The sequence below is a fragment of the Panthera uncia genome (genome assembly GCF_023721935.1).
Source record: "Panthera uncia isolate 11264 chromosome A1 unlocalized genomic scaffold, Puncia_PCG_1.0 HiC_scaffold_16, whole genome shotgun sequence".
Classification (NCBI taxonomy): domain Eukaryota; kingdom Metazoa; phylum Chordata; class Mammalia; order Carnivora; family Felidae; genus Panthera; species Panthera uncia.
The window spans coordinates 10,953,851-10,979,967 of record NW_026057576.1 but is presented as its reverse complement, the minus strand read 5'-3'; the positions used below and the strand labels follow the sequence as shown (position 1 = coordinate 10,979,967).

The 26,117-nt window shown below is 40.0% G+C and overlaps 1 protein-coding gene across 11 annotated transcripts in view; it reads right to left on the bottom strand.

Annotated features, from left to right (window-relative positions):
• Positions 1-26,117, bottom strand: part of FRY (FRY microtubule binding protein) — a 339,974-nt gene that overhangs the window by 48,142 nt on the left and 265,715 nt on the right. For all 11 annotated transcript variants that reach the window (XM_049646775.1, XM_049646767.1, XM_049646768.1 and 8 more), the window contains 12 exons: positions 22,501-22,651; positions 21,850-21,953; positions 20,905-21,090; positions 18,515-18,713; positions 16,922-17,043; positions 12,751-12,938; positions 11,362-11,456; positions 9,512-10,119; positions 8,377-8,474; positions 7,817-7,987; positions 3,681-3,821; positions 1,464-1,643 (listed from right to left, as the gene is read on the bottom strand). In XM_049646775.1, the coding sequence (XP_049502732.1) occupies positions 1,464-1,643; positions 3,681-3,821; positions 7,817-7,987; positions 8,377-8,474; positions 9,512-10,119; positions 11,362-11,456; positions 12,751-12,938; positions 16,922-17,043; positions 18,515-18,713; positions 20,905-21,090; positions 21,850-21,953; positions 22,501-22,651 (2,243 nt within the window). The remainder of the gene's footprint in view (positions 1-1,463; positions 1,644-3,680; positions 3,822-7,816; positions 7,988-8,376; positions 8,475-9,511; positions 10,120-11,361; positions 11,457-12,750; positions 12,939-16,921; positions 17,044-18,514; positions 18,714-20,904; positions 21,091-21,849; positions 21,954-22,500; positions 22,652-26,117) is intronic.

Below are 26,117 nucleotides of genomic sequence, written 5' to 3'. Positions count from 1 at the left end.
AGACACACGAACTATAGATGCAGGTATCACAATAGCAGCAAAAGAGTATCTTAACCTGGATACTGAAATGATAGAAGGTCACTGAGATCACGGTGTGAAAAAACCCAAGCTGACTACAACCTACCTACTTAATAGAGCAAGTAAGTTTCACACAAGCAGATCTAGTTTATTCCTTCAGTGGACTTACTCATTCAGCAGTGTTGAAGAATGTTTGTTAAGTACCTGTAATGCACCAGACTCTGTACCAGACCCTGGTTACAAAATGGACAGAGTATAGTTTCTGCTTTGGTGGGCTTATGGGTCACGGGGTAAGCGAGACAGGAGAGCAAAGTATTTGTGCATCTCAGAGTTGGTACAGGCTTCCCAAATGTCCATTCTCAGAGCAGCAGGCAGATCTGACTACCTTCCACCCTCTCTTTTCTTTTTCTTTTTAAAAATTTAATGCTTATTTATTTTTGAGAGAGAAAGAGCAAGAGAGAGCACGTACGAGTGAGCAAGGGATGGGCGGAGGGAGAGGGGGACAGAGGACCCAAAGCAGGGTCTGTGCTGACAGCAGAGAGCCCAATGCGGGGTTCAAACTCACAAAACCTCGAGGTCATGACCTGAGGTGAGGTCAGATCTTAACCGACTGAGCCACCCAGGTGCCCCCCAACCTCTCTTTTCTTCCCGATTCCTTGGCTTGGTTCACTAGTCCCCTTTCTCCTTCCTTCCCGCTCCCTTGAGGCAAGAATACGGATCATTTTACTGGTCTAAAAAGTCGTGTCACTTGGGGAAACAACCGTAAAGGCAGATTCTGTGTCTCTTTAAATCTCAGTCATTTGCTGGTCTGGCTGGGAGGTCAGGGAGCAAAGTTGTGGATATAAAGATAGGACATGATACCTGTCAGATAAAGAAATGAGGTCAGGCTTTAAAATGCTTATGATCATTCCTTAAAAAAATTTTTTTAAATGTTATTTTATCTTTGAGAGAGAGAGACAGAGAGAGAGAGAGAGAGAGAGAGAGAGACAGAGAGACAGAGAAACAGAGTGGGAGCAGAGGAAGGGCAGAGAAGGAGGGAGATACAGAATCCGAAGCAGGCTCCAGGCTCTGAGCTGTCAGCACAGAGCCAGACATGGAGCTTGAACTCATGAACTGCGAGATAACCACCTGAGCTGAAGTCGGATGCTCAACCGACTGAGCCACCCAGGTGCCCCTAAAATGCTTATGGTCATTCTATTTTAAAGTTATCTCTTTCAAAAAAATCATTTTTATATAGCTGAGGCTAGTTTCTATTTTTAAATGCTGCCAATTGGAGCCCCAATGAATACGACATTCACTGTGTTCCTAAAAACCAGAACCTAATGCAGGCCTTAGAAAACTTACTTTGAAGTAAATGTAAAATAAGTCTCTCCTTCCCCAGACAACTAGTTTTGACCTTTGTCACCTGTTCTCGCTGCTGAAATTTACAGAAACAGATAACATACCTCTGAAATATCAAAGTGAAAGTCTAGGGTTTTTCCAGGTAATTCCTTAGAAGCACTGGTCCACACTCGATGTATTTCTATCTTTGAGAGGTCACTGTGCTGGTAGGAAGGCAAAACTAGACTGGCAGATCGAGAAACCACCAGCTTCAGGATATTCAAAGCTTCTCTCCAGTGAACACTCTGACGGGAATAAAACATTCAATGGTTAAAAACAATTTCATTTTTAAAAACGCATCAACCCCCAGCTACTGAAACTTCTTATGATAGGTCAGAATTCACAGATTTAAAATAGTGCAGGAAGTTCCATCATATGTAAAAGGCAAATGACATAAAAAATTTATACAGATGAGAAGATACATTTAGGAAACAAGCAAATAAGAAAATATCAAATTTTGTCCATATTCAAATAAATAGAAGTTTAAAAGTACAAGGTACCATTTTGGTCAATGAGGTAGCTCTTTGGTACGAATGAAAAAAAAAAAACCCAATGCATTTATGCTACTGGCCACTCACTCTCAACATTCTCCCCACCTCCAGTCTCTGTCTTCCTTGGTGGTTCTCCTATTTCAATGGCCTCTTAATTGGTCTCCCTACTTGCAGTCGCTATTGAAGTCCAGCATACCCACCCCAGCTACAGTGATCTTTCTAGAACTTTTCAGACCATGCTGCTTCCCTGCCTAAACTCCTCCAAGGGCTCCCTCTGGTGGGCAGTGTGGAGTCCACACACATTGAGCACAGCCTACAGAAGTAACCTCCCCCCAGGCTAACCTTGGAGTTCCTCATACCAGGCAAGCTCTTTCCTTGTTCCGTTGTCCTGGAATGCCCTTCCTCTCCTTATTGGCTTATCACATGCCTACTCTTTCTGTGAGACTCACTTTGTTTTTCGATCTTTGTCTCCCTAACAGGCCCCAGGCAGGCTGATGGGCTTCTCCCATAAAAATATTGAGCACAGGTAAGCGAACTTGATAAAAGTTATTATTATTATTTACCTAGCCTGTGGAATAAGAGCACATGAAATAAAACACATTTCCTTCCCTCTTAAATTCTGCACAATGGGAGGTCATGATTTGAATGTGAAATCAGTCCCCATTCAAGATAAGATATCGAATAACAGAGATAGCCCACAGTCCTGAGTTAGTTAGAATAGGTAGTCTAGTAAAACAATTTTTTCTTTGCACTAGGGGAAAGGGGTTTGTAGACAAATAGGAACTGGACATCTCGCCCTCAGGACTGCTGTGAAGTGAGAAAGTGTTACTGAACGCCTACCAAGTGCACGACTACTTTTGGAGAAATGCCACTTAAAACACGGACAATAAAAAAGGCTTGGAAATCATTTTTAGCATTAAATAATTTCCGCAAGCAATGTGGTATTCAAGTGATGATGGGGTAAAAACGTCTAACATTGACATTGTATGGCTTTGCCAATGAGTTCAACCAGATAGAACCTAGCATCTGCCCTTGAACTCTGCAACTCAACAAGTACACTCCTGTGTTTGTTTGTTGTAGTATTTTCAAATACATTCATGCAGGTTGCTTAACCTTACTGTCCTCAACTCTCAAGTGACAATTTTAATCCCTGAATTAACCCTTTGTATGTTGAAACACCTGCCCTAGGTTCCTTCTCCTTCTTTGAAATAGGAAACCACAAATACAACCCTGCTGGGCCCTCCCAGCCAGGTACCTGCTTTCAGTACCCGACCTGTGAGCCCCAAGAGGCAGAACTGCGTCCTCTGAGGGGCTCAGAAATGCCTCAGCTTGGTCCTGTCTTTCTCCTCAGTATGTCACTCGCGGTGTGGTTGGCCACACCTGACTGCTCTCAGGGCATTAGAGATATCAACGCATGAATGTGCAGCCTGGCGCCCATACACTTCTACAGCCAAGGATAAGCTACAAGCGAAGCCTCAGTCTTTCTGGGATGACTCTGGAAACATCGTAGTTCTTTTTTTTTTTTTTTTTTTTTAAACAATTTTTTTTTAACATTTATTTATTTTTGAGACAGGGAGAGACAGCATGAACGGGGGAGGGTCAGAGAGAGAGGGAGACACAGAATCTGAAACAGGCTCCAGGCTCTGAGCTGTCAGCACAGAGCTGGATGCGGGGCTTGAACTCACGGACCGCGAGATCGTGACCTGAGCCGAAGTCGGCCACTTAACCGACTGAGCCACCCAGGCGCCCCAAAACATCGTAGTTCTTAAGTGAAGGTATCCAAATACTCACTTGGACATATTTTTCAATGGTCTTCAGAACTTCCACATTAAACTGCTTTACAGGCACGACTGACAGATCCATGTAGCTGAGAAGACTGTAGATCACCTGGAGGAGGGGCTGCTGCATGCTTGGGAGACCCTTCTCCAGCAGCTGTGGGAGGCAAGGCACAGGTCAGTCAGTGGGACTCCAGCCTTTTCATACACAAGCACCGATGCTTCCCAACACCTTTAAGATCGCACGTTTCCTTAGGAAGGAAAAGAAAATCCTAACTACTGAAGGCATAAGGTTATCATTAAAGGCAATGTAAGCAGGTTTGAATATATAAATACCACATTTACAAATGAAATACAACAAAATAAACCTCAAAAGGAAAGCATCGAATGCCACCAATTATTGAAAATTACATATTAAAACAAAAGACACAAGTTATTGGTTATCAAACTGGCAAAGTTTAGCAAGTGATAATAGTCGGTATTGGTGAGGATATAAGATGGAAATGTAACATCAGTGGAAATGTAACTTGGATAATTTGGCGATTGACATCCAGAGTACTGAGAACAATTTATGTCTTTTGAACTAGTTATGTACTTCTAGGAACTTTTCCAAACCTAGAGATAGACATTAAGATTTATATATGAGATTTTACTAAGGTGTTTTTTATGATGGTAAGAAACTCACAAAAAAAACCTAAACAAAATAGCTCTGTAAGTAATATAAATGCTGAACACTAGGGAAATGGATACATAAATTATGGTAAATTGCATGATAAAATATCATATCATCAATAGAATGGCATTTTTAAAGATGGTAAAGGATATAAGATAATATTAATTGAAAGAGGAAGGATATATAATTTCTGTGTAATAGATGATGCTAAAATCAATGTGAATGGGTGTGTGTTATTTAATAAAGGAAAGAAATCTCTAGATAATGTAATTATTTTGGATGATTTTTCTTTACTTCACCTCCTCCTCCTGTTCTCTTCCCCTTCTTTTCTGTACCTACGAAACTTTCTTTTATGGACATATACTACGATATCAACAATATTTTCAAAAAGGAAAGCAAACTAATGAGAAAATCTAAGTGACATTTATCAGGATAAAAGATTACTATTCTAAATAAAGAAGTGTAGAAAGGATTCAAATATATGCTGAAATTTCACATCAAAAGTGGTCAAAAGAAATAACTGAGCAGTTAATGTAGGAGGAAATGGGCAATTATACAAATCTATTGTGTGGAAAAATGAAATATATTCCTAGAAAGGAAATACATAAAGAGAATAATTTTAAAGTACCAATAAAAATATTAGGTTGAAAACAGGAATAGAGTAATAAGATATAGTGAGGATATGGGAAAACACATTTATACATTGTTGACAGTATCGTAAACTGGGAAAGTGTCTGTGAGACCAATTTCCCAAACGTGTACAACTACATTTGTGTATTCCTTCACCTGGATAGTAACTTTGGGAAGTGCCACCAGAAGAAATAACCTGAATATTATCTGATAAGAAGTCTACATAAAAGAACCACTTGTAATAGAAAAAAGTTATGAATATAAGCAAAAGAGGAGACGTTTAAGCAAATTGTGTTATCTTAACCTGTTAGAATCCCACAGTTGTTGAAAATGACACTATGTGAGCTATGTCAACACATGTAAATACACACACAAAATTACTGTTAAGTGAACAGAACAGATTCACTGGCAATCCTGACCACAGTGATCTACAATTATACATATGTGCTTGAAATAGGAGTTAGTATATCTTATGCATGGTGGGAAATTAAGTTGATAACAAAATCTGTAGTGACAATTTGTGACAAATGCTGAATACAACAAATTAGGTAATCTATTCTTATTTATTTATTTTCACTTATTTATTTATTTCACTTATTTATTTTCACAGTGAAAAAATATATATAACATATATATATATAACATGTATATTATATATATATATATATATATATATATATAATATAATATAAAGTTACCATTTTGACCATTTTTAAGTGTATAATTCAGTGGCATAAAGTGCATTCACATTGTTGTGTGACCACTGCCACTATTTACTTCCAGAATTTGTTCATCATCCCAAATAAACACTCTGCTAACTGTAAAACACTAACTCTCCATCACCCCCTGCCCCCAGCCCTGGGTAACCACTATTCTACTTTCTGTCTCTGTAGATTTGCCTATTCTGTGCACCTTGTACAAGTGGAATCCAATAATATTTGTACTTATGTGTCTGGCTTATGTCACTTAGCATAAAGTTGTCAAGGTTCATCCATATGGCAGCCTGTGTCAGTGCTTTATCCCTTTTTAAGTCCGAATAATATGTACGTATGTATATGCCACATCCCATTTGTATTTGCGAAGCTTTTTAAATTCTACATTTTATTTTTTTCCTTTTTCTATTTATTTATTAAAAAAAAATTTAAATTCAAGTTAGTTAATGCGTAGTTAACAATGGTTTCAGGAGGAGAATTCAGTGATTCATCACTTACATGTAACACCCAATGCTCAACCCAACAAATGCCTCCTTAATGCCCATCACCCATTTAGCCCAGCCCCCACCCACCTCCCCTCCAGGAACCCTCAGTTTGTTCTCTGTAGTTAAGAGTCTCTTATGGTTTGCCTCCCTCTCCCTTCCCCTATGTTCATCTGTTTTGTTTCTTAAATTCCACATATGAGTGAAATCATATGAAATTTGTCTTTCTCTGACTGACTCTGCCTAGTGATCTAAACACGTCTTGCCTCCTTGCTAACTTACACTTCACTTTGTTTTAAAACAGGCATCGTCTGTAAGCAGGGCATTTGCGTCAGTTATTCCGGTACGTGTGTGTTTTCTCAGTGGCTCTTGTGGGGCAGATGTCACCAAGGTGATTGTCAAAAGCAGCAGGGTGGCATATAAGAGAGGCTCTTTGGGGTGTTGACATTCTGAATACAGCTCACACATTGCTGACCCAGACTGCAAATCAAAATCCTGCAGGACCAACTGTCAACGCAGATGGAGGGGGCAAGGACCCTCTTCTAGGTTCAGGTTCAGTCTTACGGAAACTTTCAGACAATGATTGATTCTGTAACTTATCTGCACCCTACACTGTTGACATATCTGAAAGAAAAGTTTGAAGGTACCGTCCTCATCACTTCCAAAAAGGCCCTGGCAAGACGTATGCATGCATATCCCTCAGACAAAAGCAATAGTGAATATGCTAACCCGAGGTGGCTGTCAGTGACCACTTGCCTCATGGGTTTCGTGACCTAGTGGGTTAAGCTAGTGGGTGACTGGAGGTGCTGCACAGAATACATTTCATTTGCTGTGTATCTCCAGCACCAATGGACAACAGGGGCTTGGAACAAGTGTGCTAGAAACACATTTCTATGGGCACAAAAGAATCTCATTCCGGTTTTAAAAACAAACTTAAAAAGGAAGATAAAAAGTTTACTTCAAAATATATGCTGGGTAATTGGTTCAGAGCCAACAACCATTAAATATATCAAGCCACTGGGGCGCCTGGGTGGCGCAGTCGGTTAAGCGTCCGACTTTAGCCAGGTCATGATCTCGCGGTCCGTGGGTTCGAGCCCCGCGTCAGGCTCTGGGCTGATGGCTCAGAGCCTGGAGCCTGTTTCCGATTCTGTGTCTCCCTCTCTCTCTGCCCCCCCCCCCTTCATGCTCTGTCTCTCTCTGTCCCCAAAAAAAAAAAAAAAAAAAAAAAAAAAGTTGAAAAAAAAATTAAAAAAAAAAATAAATAAAATAAATATATCAAGCCACATAGTAACTCCTTAAATAACATATGAACACCTGGGGTAATTAAGATAACATTTCTCCATTTTTGGAATGTTCTGACACGTATTACTGTAGTAAAAAGAAGGGTTTTAAGCTTTTGAGGTGGGTTATACCTCAGTTCAAAGGCTGGCTTTAAACATATGGCAGATTATTTAACCTGGTTGGGCCTCAGATTCTTTGTTATAATAGAATCTACATCAGTGGCTTGCTGTGAAGATTTAAAAAGATTCCATATAGCATCTATGATAATATATAATAGGCACTCAGTAAATGAAATTAAGAGATTATTATCCATTCCATATAAATATTTTAGCCATGGAAACGATAATAGGTTTGTCCCTAATGAAGAGTTTACCTCTGCCAGGTAGGTCACCATATTCAAGGTGACGTCAGCATATGCTTCATGAAGGTATCGGCAGACCACGTTGACCCATGTGGCACAGTCCCTCGTGTAGCTGTGTGTCTTATAAAGGGTCATGACATGCGCAAGATTGGAAAGTTTGGGGTTCTTCTCTTCCAAACACACCTTTTAAAAGAAGAGAATCAATTAGGGATAAAGTTGCCTGATAAATAGGGAGATGTGTTAGCAATTGTGCCAAAAGATAGGTTTGCAATTTTGCTCTGGAATCTGGAAAACACATTGATATATATTTTGGTTATTTTGGTAAGCTGCAAAAGCGCTTATCTCAGTAATTAGCTACTATGATTTTCACAAATTCTTTCCACCTGTCTTCTCGATCATGAAACCAAAAGACAATGTGCATCAGCTACTCAGAGACGTCAATTACTAGCAATCTCAATCATTATTCTCAGGTTTTGGGAAACTCATTTCCCTCTCTGGGTAATTGCTGTTCCGCGTTGGACCTTCCTGAAGGCCCATATCGACCCACTTGAGTGTGGAACCAGAAGTCATACCTGCGCAATCCTTTCGGCTATATCCTTGCAGAACTGATTGGGATTTTCAAAATGCTGAATCAGCTGGGGCAGGAGACACAACACGTTCAGTGGAAACCCTGGATCGGAGAAGATGCAGTGGAGACAGCTGAATTTGGTACATTTTAACTGTTAACAGTGGGAAGGAATATTGCAGATTTTATTCTGAGGGGATGCAAAAGCAGTCTTTTGAACACAAAATCCAGGGAAAAAACGTACAACAATGACGCCAGTTACAGAGGAGGCACTGAAGTAGATTTGTAATTCTGAGACACGGTGACTGTCTTGCTATGGACTGTTTGTGAATCAGGATGACTGGCACAGATTTTTAAAAGCAGATTAAGACGAACAAAAACACTAGTTTGAAACTTTTATCAGAAAGCATATTTTAAGAAAAGCTTGTTTGAGAGGATGTAAGCCAACCAATTTAAGTCTTGCTCATGTAATGCAGTAAAGGAAGACTCTTTAAAATGCTAAGTAATGGCTTAGTACTACTGTGTTAAGCTATACCTTCATGAAAAGAAGTCTGGGTCACATGTCATAATATTAAAAATACGGCTGGCGATTTGGCTTAATTCAAAACAAGAGGGAATCAAGAGAATTTTCAAGAGGAAGAAAAAGGCTAAGAAGAAAAAGATTTAGGAGTTAAGAAAAAAGAGAAAAAAATGCTTATCTGTACAAGAAAAATGGAATAAACTGTATATGCAATTCGATCTAGAAAGCATGAAGAAATAATTAATACATATTAATACATATTAATATATATTATTAATATATTATTATATAATATATATTTATAATATTATATATTATAATATATAATATTAATATATTAATATATTATTATTATATATTATATATTAATATATATTAATATGTATTAATATATATACATTACTTCTGTACCTTTTATGCTATTGCCTTAAAAATGCCTTCTACAGTGTAAATAATTTTAAGATTTACGTTATGTGTAATTTTGGAATAAATGACAAACTATTCCCCAACAACCATTTCTAAACAGAATTGTTAAATGTACTAAGCCCATTATCTTATTACACCAAACGTAAACACAACAACCATCAGAACTGTGCAAGAGAATGAGTGATGTTGGCTTTACCAATGGCTTGGGATGAATCCACCATGGATACTTTGGATACTGGTGTCAGCAAACTGAAAAGCTGCAGGGTAAGGTCAGTGGTGGTGAGGGAGGTGAATCCCTTCAGCAGTAGCTGCTGCAACCCTGAGAAGTCTGACCACTTGAGCTGCCCTTGGAGTTTCTCAAGTTTTTCTCGGTTCTCAGCTTTATCAAGTGGCATGTGAGCCAGTAGTCTATTCAACAGCCTTAATGCCATTAGGTATTCAAACTCAAAATCAGATTCCATCAAAGCCACTGTGACCCAAAAGATGGTGGCCAATAGGTTTGTTGGATGGTTTATGTGTGATGGGTCTGAGAGGCTGTCCTTCAAGGAGGATGAGCTTCTGGTTTTTGAGGAGAGGCCTTGTTGGGTACAAGCCTGGATTCTGTCCAGTGTGGCACTCCTGGGTGGGTCTGAGGATCGGTCGACAACACCAAACTTCTTGGGCACAGAAAAGCTTCTTTGATGCCGGCTCCGTTCTGCGGTTGCTGTATTGCCACTGGCTGTCCCAGGGTTCACATTTAGTTGTCCTGTGCTCTTTCTGCTTGCTGTTAGTTTAGTGCTAGAGCTTAAATCTGGTGATGAAGAGCTGGGTATAAAAATAAAAAAGTTCAATAGAAAGCCAACACGCTTCAGTGAAGAGCCAGTCCTTTTAAGATCTACTGACAAACTATAAGGGAGGGAAATCATTCTTTGGAAACACTATCTATTCTTTACCCCCCCCCCATACTCTAAAACTTAAAGTAATAAATTTCCTTATTCCTAAACTTAAGCTATGAAAAAAACAAAAACAAACAATGAGAACCCTTACCAACAAAACCACAACAAAACGTAATACCTACTTATACATATTGAAAGGCTAAACAAGAGGGGTTGGTGGTAAAGTTTACTGATCTTTCACCTATATTTTTGTTTGAATTTGGGCAGAAGTAATTTAGAAATAAAGTGTACCTGATAGGTACAAAGTTTAGTATTCTATTAACTGACTGATAAGGAGAACAGAAATGGAAAGGATATTATCTAGAAAGAAAAAAGTAACTGCATCAAAGGAATTTTTTTACACTTCTAAAAAATCTATGAGAAATTATCTCTAAGCCTATTTCAGGCTGAAAAGATAAAACTCTTTATCAACATTCCTGCTAAATTCTTACTGATTGAGATAAATCTGTAGGTTTATATAGAAAAATATGTATGATGTTAGTAATCATACTAAAATTACCTATCCATAAAAAATGTCCAACTTAAAAGTGAAACAAGGCTCAGTGTGATTTATGATAACATCACTGACTCAATTTCAAGCAAAATGAGCTCAATTATATAAACAGAATACAGAATTGTGAAGGATTTGAAATGGGTAATTAAACATTGGCGGGAGCAAAAGGAATAAAAATAAAAAAGGAAGATCCTAAGATAGGAATATATTCACATAAAATCGACATTAATCCCAGCTGTTTTTAGTGATAGTTCAGACGAGTTTTATATATATTCATTCAAAAAAATAAGTAGTTTTGGTTTCTGTTTACAATGAAATAAACAGGATAATTATTATATAAAATTTGAAAAAGTATTCAAAGTCTTAAAAAAGAAAATGAGAAAGGATTACTATTTGCATTATTTAGAACTAACATTTCTTCTCTATCTTTCTGATGTGTAAAACTACTTATATAACATGTGTCTGTATGTGTTATAATTTCTTTTTTTTTTTTAAACTAAAGAAAATGTCATAGTTCAAAAACTAGATTTGTTCTTTGGATTTTGCCCAAGGTTCAGGCATGTCTCAAATATTAAGTCCAGCATATTTGATTTCAAAAGTCATTAAGCTTCTTCTCACCGAGATAATACCGTTAAGAGATCGCTGTTCCTCAAGCAGTCAGACAAGTTATCCACAGCAGCTTCCAATGTAAGGAGTGCTTCCATTACATAACCCTGCCAGACATGCAAAGATAACATTTTGTACTGCTTAAAACTACTGTTCCCTTCCTGAAGATAAATTTAATTAACACAAACTTTATTCAAATCTAATTTTAATATCATTGAGTGCTAGACAATCTATGCTACTTTAACTTACCGAGTCTAAAAACAAAATTTAACGGCCACTTAGGAAATTCAGATGGCTTAGCAGTTAGCAGGTAATCACCAAGATTTATTTCCCTAGCTCTGACATCCTCAACATGTCAATCTCATTTTAAATCCAGCAGGGAGAAGCAAAGGCTAAGGTGGCAATCGTTGCCCCTTGATGAGGGGAATGGTGGACATTTGAAATACAGAATGTCAGTATCTGAGCCAGAAATTAAGAGCTGAGGTATGAGAAGGTCTGTACATCAGCGACATTTTGAAGAGCACGTCTAATGTCCAGAAAGAGGAAAAGAGGCTAGAGTTCACACGTGTGTTAGTCTCCTGGGGTGTAGTAACTTTTCTGATGGAAAAGAAGGGAAAGAAAGGCTTGGCCCAAGCTACAGAGCTTGTAATGCCCTTGTGATGCTTGTAATGCACCCCAGTGCCTGGGATCTATGTACAGGGTCTTCTTGTGGCATCTATTCTCTCCATTACTTCTTCAGCTCTTCTCAGTGTACTGAGGGTTAGTTATACAGAGAGGGGTAGTGTTCTGCTTAGATATGATGGAGATCTCTTCTCTGGGTGGGGAGACTGCACAACAGCATCCTAGTTTTGTCCTTTGCCAACCTAGGGGCTGGTGGCAAAAGGAAAAAACAATGCAAATAATTCCCCAATTCCCAGTCAACTAAAACTAACAACAAAAACAACCAAGGAGTCACCAGGGGATTTTCAGTTGTTGGCTCAATAAAACAATAGCCACTGAATTTCTAGAACAATGCGCCTTGAAGTGATTTTTTTAAGTTTATTTATTCATTTTGAGAGAGAGAGAGTGTGTGTGTGTGCTAACAGGGGAGGGGCAGAGAGAGACAGGGAGAGAGAGAATCCCAAGCAGGCTCCCCACTGTCCATGCAGAGCCTGATGCAGGGCTGGATTCCATGAACTGTGAGATCATGACCTGAGCCAAAATCAAGGGCTGCACATTTAACAGACTGAGCCACCCAGGCACCCCAAAGTGATTTTTGTAAATATAAAAGTTCACATCCAGAAAATTTTAAAATAAATTGTATATGCCCACATGGCTGAGATAATTGGTGAGAAAAAGAAGGCTCAAAGTCGTTAAGTCCTCATCTTTGACATGAGAGAAGGAGAATGAGTTTGGTGGTACCTGAATCTCATCTCCATGTTCTCCAATCACCTCCACCAGCCTGGAGAGAAGGTCAGACAAGGCATGTGCTGACAGAGGTTGCTTGAGCGCCCGGAATATCTGGAAGGACCGACCGGCATAGTGCCTCGAAGAGCTTGCGAGGGCTGTCTGCAATGCAACTTCACTCAAGTGCTGCTCCAGATGGAAACCTAGGCATCAAGAGGCAGATGGTCAACCTATACTCTGAAAACCCTGGGGCATCGGTGATCGATAGGTTTAAATCAGGCTAACTGCAAAGAGCTATCCTCTGGCGGTACTTATTTAAGAACGAGCCATTTTAGAGTTAAAACAACAACAACAACAACAACTTTGAACAGATCTTAAAGAGGCATAGTGTAGTAGAGTCAGAAGCTTTGCAGCAAGGTGGTCCTGGTTTTGAACAAGGGGTTTTGGGACTCTGAAAAGAAATGTAGTCTCTATGACCCTATTTTCTTTTTTTTAATTGGAGAATAATAGTATCTGTATCATAGAGTTGTGAAAATTCGACGATTTAAAAAATGCTTTGTACAGTGTCTGACACAGAATATACTCACAAATGTATTCTTGTTTATTGCCCTAGCATTTTTCTACATTGTTCTTCTGAAGTACTTTTTTGCATAGAGTACTTTCACTCCTTTTTTCCTAAGAGAATTTGTTAGGAACTAGTTTTCAGAGTACTTGTGCAGAGGAAAGCTGTTAATGGATCGCATCAACTCTGAACACAACCAAGGCCTCTACCAAAGTCTTTGCTCTTCAGAATAGTCTATGAATATGCAGATATTGAAATGCGGATGTTGCCAAGAAGGCAACCGTCATCTCAACTCTCGCCCGAAATTGGTTCTTCCAATAGCATGAAGGTAATCTCAGTCATCAGGAAACCACCTGATCAGAAGGAAGTGAAAATGTAAGGTAAAGCACATGATTGAACTCTGGGCCATTGATCTGTACTCTCTGCTGTGCCTCTCTGCAGGAGAAAAACTGACTACAAAGTCAGAGGACAAGATGAAAACAGTGATTTTGGCTGTCTCTGTGATCTAGGGGATTCCGTGGTACATTTGACGGTCACATGAAAGTGAACCAGGAGGGAGCATTTAGTGTCATTGTTCTTAGCTGCTGCCTGGCTGTTTGACCCTAGGGACCTTTGGATTATATGAGAGAATGTTCCTACAGAGCAAACAAAGGGCCCTGGAAAATGACTTAGGCATATTCAAGGTAGGAAATACAGGATTAAACCCATATAGGCAGTTCACAATTTATGAATGGATCGTGTTTCAAAATGGAATTTGTACCTTTATTTTGTTTCATTTTCCTACTTAATTTTATTATGTGCGGTGTTAGATCCTCAGTCAACAAACAAAACTTATTGAAATCAGAATGGACCTGACGGCTAGAACTATACTAGTAGGACTATAGCACCCCACCATGTTCTTGGTGACAGTGCCACCAATGACATGACAATGTCCTTAAGAAAGGCTATTTAATGTGTCACACAGCAAACCTACATTTCCCAGCCTTTCTTGCAGTTGTGGCCTTGTGCCTGAGTTCTGGCTGGTGGAATGTGGGAAGAAGCATGGATGCCACGTTCGAGCCACGTGTGGTGTAAATTCCTCCTGAGTAATCCTCCACTCACTCTCTTCCTCCACCTGCTGGCTGGATGAAGAGGGCTGAGGACCTCTGAGCCGAGGTGATCAGAGCCACAGAAGGAAGGTGTTCGAAGCACCATGTGGAAGGTCGCCTGCCAAACTATGCCAGTGTCCTTAAGGGAGGCTATCTAAATTAAAGGCTCTTTAAATTGAACAGTTCAACTCTATACTGAACTGTTATGTGATCGGAAGTAACCTTCTACTGTGTTAAGCCTCTGAGCTTTGGGGGTTGTGTGTTGTAGCAGTTATGCTACCCTGTTTAATACAAGTGTTTCCAGGAACATATTTTATTGTGCTGCAGTGGAAACAGGCCGAGAGCAGAGATGTATAAAGAAACCGTAGTGAGTAAAAATGTCTGGGGCAAGATGTGAAAAGACTCAGACTCTAAGCATCCTCTGGGAAAACAGTACAGGGATTCATGAGTTTTCTCATTTTCATCGTCTTCATGCAATCAAAGATTTTAAGCCAATTAAGGGTTTGTACACAAACAGTAAATTTCTTCCTTTGGGTTATATTCAACCATCAAGTGACTTCTAAGTGAGGGAAATAGCAGTATAAGAGGTGGTGACATTTCACAAACATTCCCAAACAAGCTCAAAACAAGAAATGTCACTCCTATTCCTGAAATGAGAAACTCGTTTCAGTTTATCAGTATTTTTTGCTTTTTTAGAAAGCACCCTCTGATAATGAGAAGAGATGTGGCTAATCTGGAATGTTTCAAACTGTGAGATGTGCTAATTATCAGAGCAGCTGAGAAAGCCAGCGAGCTGTATTTCATTTGGTCAGCCTGGTGTGTGAAAAAAGGTCGGGGTAGTTGCTTTACGCTGAGGAACCAGATTTAAATTTCACACACAGATCAGCCCAGGCCAAGTCAAATCTGAATGGTATGTAGCTAAGGGCTTAAACATCCTGATGTTATTATAATCTACATAAGAATCACAGTGTGTTCAGAATATTGAATGATCATCGGCACAGGAATTATTAGCAAATACTTTCAAAGTCAAAGACATTTTATCACAGAACTCTTTTTTAAACCAGTTTTCAAATCTGGCAGTTTTTCACAGTTGAGTCTGAATACAGTCAGTAAGATTTATTACTCATGGCTGCCTTCGCTTTTTTGTAAAATGTCAAAATTTGAGTATGCTTGACACACAATGTCACATTAGCTTCAGGTGTAAAACACAGGGATTTGACCTCTTCGACTTCCCTGTACGTTTTGCTCACCACAAGTGTCTACCATCTATCACCATACAACACAACAACACTGTCATACTATCGTTGACTAGATTCCCTATGCTGTGCCTTTTAGTCCTGTGACTTATTCCTTCCATAACCGGAAGCCTGTATCTCTCTCTCCCCTTCATCCACTTTGCCCATTTCCCTACACCCTTCCCTCTGGCCACCCTCAGTTTGTTCTATTTATAGGTCCGATTCTGCTTTTTGTTAATGCATTTGTTTTTTAGATTTCACATGAGTAGAATCATGTTGCAATTTTTTTTCTTCAATCTGACTTACTTCACTTAGCTTCCTACCCTGTAGGTACATCCACGTTGTCACAAATGGCAAGATCTAATCCTTTTTTATGGCTGTATGACAGTCCATTATTACATATTGTTATATATATTCCATTATGTATAAAATATACATATTGTATCAATGGAATATATATGGAATGAATACATATCTACAACTATATACATGCACGCACGCATGCAAACACATGCATGCACGCGCGCACACGCACACACACACACACACACACGTCTTCCTTATCCACTCATCTATGGATGGACACTTGAGTTACTTCCGTATCTTGGCTACTGCAAATAATGCTACAATAAACAGAGGGGTGCATATATCCTTTCAAGTCAGTGTTTTCATTTTCTTTGGGTAAATACCCAGTAGCTAAATTACTGTATCATATGATATTTCTATTTTTAATTTTTGGGGGAGAAATTTCGTACCATTTTCCACATTGGCTGCACCAATTTACATCCCCACCAACAGTGCGTGAGGGTTCCTCTTTCTCTACATCCTCGCCGACACTGTTATTTGTTGTCTTTTTGATTCTAGCCATTCTGACAGGTGTAAGGTGATATCTCATTGTGGTTTTGATTTGCATTTCCCTGATGATCAGTGATGTTGAACATCTCTTCCTGCATGTGTTGTGTCATGGCCTTCTCGAAACAAAATTAATATTAGAGGGAGTAGTTTAAATTGAGTGAGGTAAACGCAGCAAGGTGAACAGTGACCTCTGGGAATTATTTGATAGAGCATAACGCAAAAATACAGGACATTAACAATCATTCACTTAGGCACATTTGAAATAAGCTTCAAGGCTCCCCTATGAATATTCTCCTGCTGTCGGCGCCAAATATAGAACCATATATTTACACATATGCATGCGTATATATGTTTGTATGTATGTATAATGTGTGGTTATAATGGGAAGAATATGCTCCATTACAGAAAATGGTGAAAGTGGCATTTGGGGAAATTGGATAAAGTACCTGATTTGGAGTCTTTAAATACGGATACAACATGACGTAGAAAATTAGTAAGCTGTTCAGCACTCTTTGAATTTTGATTTTTGGGTGTGATGTCTTCATGGCACCAAAGTGGACCAAATGCCCTTAAACAAAACATACAAAACGTTAAAAATATAACCACTTAAATATAATCATTTTGTATTTTAAAAACCACCTATGCAGTTGTAACTCCAAAGGTGCAATGTGATTTTGAAAGTTTAGTGATTAATGTGGGCGTAAATTTCAGTCTGGTAAAGCTTAAGAGCATACTCAAAATGGATCTAGCTAATTCACGGAGGCATATTTTTTCTTATGTTTTACTCAGAAAATGAAAACCTCACAAAATTTACTCACAAAGTTAAAACCTCTCAATTCACCAGAACGGTGTTTATACAAAACAGGTGCTACATGTTTGTCAAATAAAATGATATAAAATGTTAATTAAAATACAGACTTAGACATTTGTATATTTTAGATTTGCAGAGATAATGCTTTTATCCGGATCATATCATTAGACTACCAAATACTGTAGAAATGAACCGAAGATGCGTCCTCTGTTATCTACTTGGTTTTCAACAGAAAGAACAGGATGGAGCCAGAGGTGAGAATATCAGAAGAACACTCTTCCCAATGCAAGGTACTGACAGTGTTGAGTGGTGAGCACACTTTTCTTCCCCACAGACCATTCAGGTCTCTGAAATATCCTGGATGTAGTTACCATTAGGCCCCCCCTCCTTAGCTTCCTGTTCATCAAGTCCTGTATTGAGCTGTGAACTGCAAATACTCTGAATCATTAACTGAGGAAAGAAAATGCTCTTTTGTCATTTTTTGTATGAATTGATGCACTCCCGAGAGAAAGAAAGATCATGGGGTTATCAGATAACAACTATACAGACTAGACTTCTGGGATTAATGAGAAAGGATAGGGTGCCCTCCCCCCGATAGAGTCCCAGGTAAGCATGATTTTCTTGATGCAAATACTGCACCTCAGGGTGCTAGACATTCTGAAGCCTTACAAGCTAAATTGTTCAGTGGAAGAACCAGAAGAAGAGCTGAAAAGACAGGATTGCTTGCTTGCAGCTTTTCTTGATTTTGATTATTAGTTTGCTTCCTTTCCCATCATGCTTCCTATTGTTTCTGACTTCCATTTATAAATGGCTCTGGATGAGAAGAGCAGATAATGGTCCCCTCCGCAGCTGCTCCTGGGTCGACCGTGGCTAATATATTTGGTTTCCAGAGGATGTTCTTTGCCAAGTCTCAGAACTCCCAGATCCCGGCAGCTCTAATAGATGATTAAAGTCGTCCTCACCGTGGGACGCTACCGTGTCCTGTCTCCATCTGCTGCATTGTCTTTCTACACGAAACCTCCTGCCTGTCAACTGTGCCATCAGTGGGATCTCAGACTTCTGCCAGTATCTGCCTTGTACACAGACTCCAGCAGATGCAATTTAGAAGAGAAAAGAAGGCTTTGCTAAAATCACGGGCTCGCCTTTTCATCTGTCAAGTTCTAAAGCGATGCCACTTCCCCAAAAGACCAACCTAAAAACAGGCCTGTGTCCCCTGAGCCCCCACTACCTGGTCGTCAGAAACTCAATGAGCTTGTTCGCCTTCTCATCCGCTTCAGCGGTTGTGTCCACGTCTTCCACCTCCTGGGTCATCTGCGGGAGGTTCCCACTGCTGCCCCCCAGGCTGATGCTGGAGGACGTGGAACTGGAGCTTAGCCCCGAGTCTGGCACTGGGGATGACTGGTCCTCTCTCAGGAAGTCAAAGCCACCTGGTGGGACAAGAAGGTCAAGGTAGAATGTGCTAGGCAGGGTGCTTACTGAGGTTAGGAGGTGAGCATACAGGAGGGTGTAGTTATTTGAATCTCTTGGAGGAAACATTTGATTTCAACTATGGTTACGATGAAACCAGACTGATAGTTTTTCCTTGCTTGTGGAATAGTTGCACTGCTGTGTAAACCAGAGTGTACTGGGTAATAGGAGTGCGATCTGTTATTTTGTAGCCTGGTGTTTGAATTGATGCTTTCTGCAAAAGAAGTGGTGTATGCATGTGTGCGCGTGTGCACATGCGTCTGTGTGCACACACATGCATATGTGCACAGGCCGACAGACAGTTCCCCTATACATCTGGACCCAACTGTGCTGTTAGTAAATTATTCTTGGGTATTCGACCACTTAAATATGTGAAATGGTACCAGTGTTGAGAATACGAGCACCTAATAATGGATGTTATGTTTTGAGTAAATGTGCTTACAACTGTGAATATTATGTGGATATTGCTATGTTTTGATAAAGTATGTCTCATGGTAGTCAAAGAAATACGGTATCAACAAATGTTATGTTTGTTCCCCACCTCATATTTGATTATCATTCTACATCCCTGGATGTTGCTGGTTTGAAAATGTAGATACGCCATCATCCCTTTTCTCCTACCTGATAATTGCAAAAAGTACATAGTTCTGGTGGTCTGAAGATACACTGAAACAGGAGAAGCCTTGGGCCTGAATATCATCTCTGCCATTTGCTGTGCAATCTCAGGGAGTTTATATAATTTCTCTGCAGCTAACTTTCCTATTATAATAAGATAAAGACAATAATTTCTAGCACACAGGTTTTTTTAGCTTCGATTTTTTTTTTAGCTTGGATTTGAGAGCATCCGCAGTTGAAAGTAGGTGTTCAGTAAGAATTAATAAATGTTTATGAAAAGGAGACATTTTCCAAACCCTTTGTACTCGTATTCCACGTGTGCTACAGATTCAATCATTTTAGCTTCCACCGTTTGTCTTGCCTATGGTACATTGTGTTTTGTTTTGTAAATCCCCACTGTATGCCACAAGAGTGGGATAGTGAATGCAAAATTGATGCACTCAGAGATATACAACTTAACGGGCATTGCAATGTTCTCAGTCTAAGACCATGTGCTTAATGGAATACATCCTTATCCCGGGGAATTAGGACAGCCAGAAGTCTTCAGATTCTTTTAATTCAACGTCTATAGTGAGGAGTTTTGTGTCTCTGAGTGGCTGTTTATGGGTTCTTTTCAATTAAGTGTAGGTTGGTTTAAAATAAAGGGCTTAAACTGAGGTCAGTAGTCCTTATGTCTCAGACTTAGTAACGCAGTATTTGTTTCCCAGAGGAAAATCTTAGTGTCTGTCAAAGGACAAGACAGCACTGAGTACAAGTATTAAGTAAAAGGCACATCGTCTTCAGGATGATGAATAAAGTATACGGTGACATATGAAGTGCCATACCATATCCAGCGCCAATGCAACGTACAAAATGTTCAGGAATGTTAGTTCGCTATCATTTTAAGGTATTTTAAATGTTCCGATTCTAAATGAAACCCACTGGTCAACTCTTTCGGGAAAGTTTTCATGAATAGCTGGACACAGCAGAGTAGTTTCTTCGACTCAAACATGACTCATCTAATGCTTTCTGTTTTTATTTCTAAAAAGAACATTTTGGTTTCAAAACAGCCATGGTTCTTAGTAGACTTCCACCCGTGGTGCTTTCCAGGAAAAGCAGTCACTAAAAGGGTGAAAATTCCTTCAGGGGAACTAGAAGGTCCACAGCGATACACCTGGCACCTTGGCAATGACCTGCTCTCAAGGTGATGGGGGTGGTCACTGTTTGGGGCATTCCCATCCTTCAGTGTTTTAGACTGATGCTCTTGGCCGAAGGACATAATTTTCAATGTATCAGTAGGAACATATTTAATGAGAGCAGCAATCGTAATAATAAGGAAACAGACATTTGAAAATATTCAATACTGAAGGATTTTGAGAACCAAGTTAACATCAAGCGAAATGGGGCATATTTATTGTGCTCCTACTTGCTCACTCGGAAAGTTGTAGGGGGGTGGTGATCACGTTAGAGAAGTTAATTTAGGCTCCACAGATACCTTCAGTTATCTTCGTATTTGTGATTCTGTCTCAGGGTCTCTGCTATTCCTTCTTTTGTTACCTGTGTAGAGATACTCGGGTTGATAAGCCGGCTGAACTGTTAGAGTCTTAGCTTCACCCATCTCTCGAGTCTGCAGGAGCACAGAAGCAATGGCATGAAAATTGCTGTTGCAAGAGAGGGCAATCAAGAGGTGAAGAAGCAATTTTTTGCTGTGTTCAAAGACTTCAGGCCGGTAATGGTCCAAACCTGGAATAAAAAGTGGAATCTCTTAGTATAAACAAGTTTTAAGCTCGTTTAGATTCCAGGGATAGTAAAGATTCCAAGTTACCCAGGAGGAACATGTTGAAAGAATGTTCAGTTTTCTTTGTTATTGTTTGTGTTACCAACATAAAGAAGTTGGGCTTAGGAAAAATGTTTTATTCCTTAAATCAAATGTTCTCATAAAATGCTGATAGATGGACTTTTCTTGACCTCTCAGTAGCTTTTGACATGGTTAGCATTCCTCCTTCCTGGGATGTTCTCTTCCCTGGGTCTCCCTGTTAACTGAAGGATTCTAATTTTGTTCATCGCTCTCTAACTAAACTTCTGAGCCTCCCTGGCTTGTTCCTCTTCCCATTTTTATTTTACCATTTGGCTATTTTAAAATCTCAGTGCTGGGCCTGCCGCGCTCTGTCTTCTTTCTGTCTGTGTGCGGACGGTATCTCACGGCTTTAAATCGATCACATCTAGCCAAAGACCCTCAGAGAGGCCCAATGTTTCGGGTATCTTTATAGATATAGCATTAGCGAGGTACCACTGTATAGTGCAGAAATAGGGCAATTTTAAGCAATGACCGATCAACTGAAATTATAGAGCAGATGTCACATAGAAGCGATGAAAAATGGAAGAGACTAAATATTTCAGAACTGTGGAAAGCAGGACATCAATGTAAAAGGAAAGCTCTCTGGATTGTGTCTGTAGGGTTTTGACCCCATAGTCCAGAATTCCTCTTCGATCCAGTCTTACCTAAGAAGACAGCATGGAGTAATAATGGTAGATGAAGAGCCCAATCTTCTCTCACACTGTGATCCACCACCATCTCAGTCATAAAAATTACAGCAATATTGCACCTAATCAATGACATGGTGAAATTAATGTAACTTCTGAAGAGGATGGAAACACACTGACAGATCATTAAGTCACAATTAAATACAGCCCTTGAGCCCTGCTGAAGAATTATGCGAGACGCTTATTCCAGGGAATGGAATTTATTTTCCGAAAAAGCACAGAATTCCACAGAAAGAAGAAACTTTTGCTGAGCTAATCACAAAATAGGGAGTCTTACTCGTTGCTAGGTAATAAGAGCTGAGGGAGGAAGAGGAGAAAAGGGCCCTCTTTTCCAGTTACTCACGATCTAAAAATCATCACAGAATGCATATCCACATCCAGATTACATCAAGAAAAAGTTCTGAGTTACAAGGCAGCTTTGCACGTCGGTTGATAGTCAACCAAACGCTACAAATGTGCTGAGAACCGCAATTAAAGTCACGCGTGGTCCCTCTGATTTCAAAGGTCATTTCACTTGACAGGACGTGGAATGATCTCCCTCTTCTCATGGGAAGAAAAGTCCAGTCAGATCTAAGCAGTCATTTCCCACTACCCACAGATGCTACTTACCTGTGGAGGGGTCCCCGGGGAGTGATAGTCTCTGGGAGGTAGTCAACCAGGGGGGCCCAGCATCCTCCAGTACAAGGCATGGGTAAGGGCTGTGGCTGTTTGGTCTCTGTAATAGTCAACAGCCAGCCCGTATACGGAGAAATCGGGTCATCTATAGGGTGAGAAAGACAAGCGTGCATTACTTTTAGGGAGTGATGATTTTTGTTTTCCCTATTTGGTGTTTGTAGAAAGAATCTTACAAATTTAGGCTAGTAAAAATAACTCTCTAGCCATCCCATCTGGTGAGTATGAATTATAGGATCAATGGGTTAGAATTACTTGATTAGATTTTTTAGTCCCTTTATGTTTTGATAATCTAATGTACAATTACGCACTACAGATCAATGGAAAATACAGACATGCAAAAAGAAAACATTAAATCATTCTCATCACTGTGAGAACTTGGGCTTTCTCCAGTCTTCCCCATTGCAGTAAAATCCAATTCCATGTTTCCAGTTTGCTCAGGACAGGAGCCTTAGAGCTATCTGTGACGTTTCTCTTACATCTCGCATCCAACTCATAATCATGATAATCATGATGAGGATAATAGTAATAATAAAAATAAGTACATTAGGAGCTAACACAGGGAATACCTACTTTGTACCAGGCACTTTTCCATGCGTTGTACATTATATTAATAATTAATAGCCCAGTAATGGGTACCTCTTACCCCTACTTGACAGAAGGGAAATAGAGGTTAGGTAACTTGGCATCATATTCAGTGAGCTGTACCTTCAAAACATATCCAGAATAGGTCCACTTTTCACCATCTCCATCACTGCCAGGGTAAGGCACTATGTTCTCTCACATGGTTACTGCAATGGCTTCCCTACTGTTTCCCTGCTTCTGTCCTGGCCCCGCTACAGTCTGTTTTTCCACAGAGAAGCCAGAGCAGTCATTTTAAAACAGGAGTTCATTCATGTCTTTCTCTCTGCCTCACACTCTCCAGTGGCTCCCCTCTCCACTCAGAATGAAGTCCGAACTCTACACCGTGGCCTTCAAGGCCTTACACGGTCTTCCTGCTGTTTCTCCCTTGGCTCATCTCCCACCACCAGCACCCTTGCCCACGCCACGCCAGTCATTTGGGCTTTCTTGCTGTTCTGTGATCACGCTCGGCACCACCCAGCTTCAGGGACTTCACCTCTAGCTTTCGTTTTGGCCGCAGAGCTGTCCTGGAGAGCCACGTGGTTCTCTCCTCCACTTCACACAAGCCTTCGCCCAAGCATCAATTTATTGCAGAGGATTTCCAGGAAATCCCCAATCATTTGACATCCCCTCCGCCTCTCACCCTGCTTTAATTTTCCTTTCTGGCACAGATCACCCATTCCCCAGCACTGACTGCCTCCTCCGACTCTCAGACAAGCTGCACGACAGCGGACACGTTCTTTTGTTCGCTGCTGTTTCCCTAGTTCCGCGAACAGTATCTGACATGTGGCAGGGAATCAACAAGTATTTTTTGAATGAATGAACTTCCTCAACAATATCTTTAAAGTAAGCACAGCAACAAGTTTCAAAACAACCTACCCTCATACCCAAAGGAGCTAGAAAAAGAACGAACAAAACACAAATCCAGCAGAATGAAGGAAATAATAAAAATGAGAGCAGAAATAAATGATACAGCAACTAAAAACCCAAACAAACCAATAATAGAACATATCAACGAAACCCAGAGCAGGTTCTTCTAGGAGGTCAACAAAATTGATAAGCCTCTAGCCAGACTCATGATGGCGCTCTTTTTTTATAATGCTCTCCATAGAGGCCGGTGGCATTCAAAGACGACATTTCCTCCCGGGGTCACGTGATATGAGCCAGGTACATGGCTTCAGACAAGCTGGCTCAATCTGGAGAGCTGTGGCGTATCCAAGAAGAACGATGTATTAGATCAGCTTTAGGCAATTTCTCCCAAATAAAGTTTTTCTTGGCTGCACTCTTGAAAGGCAGCGAGAGGTCACAGATTCGAGGCTGCTGGTCCCCTGTAGAAGGCTGGGCTTACCAGTTAGCAGAGCGGATGGACGGGGTGTCTTCCTACTGTGAAGACTGAGGCTCCCCACAAGGGCAGGTGCTCGGACACAGCCCCCTTCTGGGATGGCAGGGAAGGGAGTTTCCAGGGCAAGGCCAGGATTCACCTCAGAAAGCGACCGTTGGGTCTTACTAACGCACCAAAAATCGAGCAACTGGAACCCTATAAATTCTATGCCACGGAGCTAGGCCACAACAGTTTTAGTCCAGAAAAAAATGTAAAGCGGGTGTGACAGTTCCTCATCTCATCTCAGACTCCGGGTAAACTACCTACAGGATGTTTCACTTTCAGCAAATTAACATCTTGAATAACCATCCAGGATAAGCTGGTTGCAAAATGTACTCCTAAGTAATCAGCTACTCTATAATGAAACTTAAAAGGAGAACAAAAATGGGGAGACTACCAAAGAATTAAGAAAAAAGAAACTTGTGATATTTCTGTTAGGAAAGGACATAATTTTCTTTGTTTCAATGATGTTCTCGGGTACACAGCCCATCAGCAAAAACGTGTTGGATTTTTGGTGGTTGGATTAGGAGTAAGTTGGCCTGAAACTGGTTTTCTACGGTCAGGTCTAAACCACTAGGACTCAGCTGCTATCCAGCCTAACTAGACGTAGCCTTATTATGGAGACACATACACTAACATATGGCCTTGGAAAATAATCCAGGTATTTTAAGTAGCTCTAAAACAGCTTACATAATATTACTAGGAAGATCTTTATAGATCTAGGTCTAAATCAGTTTTCTGGTCCATTTTACTCAAGGTAGTATAGTTTGTCTGTTTTTGTTTTTGTTTTTAATAGAAAATACTTTTAAGAGGCTGCACATGGTCTTTCCATCTGGGTAAACCCAGATTATGAAGCCTCAGGCCACTAGGTCTCACCTGATTTCTCCTTACCCTTCCTATCTCTACTAATCCTTCCAGGAATTCAGGGAGAAAATAATCACCCTTAACATATACCAGATGGCTGGCCACAAGGTTTTCGAATTGAGCCTACCAATCTTTGTTTTTCTTGTAGCATAGGCTATATCCCTCATTGTGTAGCTGGAACCAAAAATACATCAGGGAGAACCCAGTTACCAAAGTCCTAAGGGTATTTGTCCCCTATTAGATGTGGTGCTACCCTCCAGACAGCCAGAGTCAAGGTCTATTACTTAAACGCTTGGAAAAGGACCTTAATATGTTCTGGACTTTCTGTGATAAGGGAGGATATGTTTGAGTAACTTCATTTCATTTTCTCTTATAATGAGTAATTTAAAATATAAGCTCTCAGTTCCGTAACAACATGCCATGAATTGGAACTTCTTTGGTCAATAACCGTAATCATGTAAAGCATATTATTGACACATGACTCAAATGAATTCAAATTCTGTGCCAAAATTTTCCCATTAAAATGCTGTTTATGTAGGCAAAACAAATCTATAAAAAAACATTTCTAGGTGAAGTAGATGCCATAACGATAACATTAGACTTCTTTTTAACCCTTTACAACTATTCACAATGGTTTTGTTTTTCCCTTCACAAATACTTCCATTACTTTTTCTTTTTGTCCCTAAAG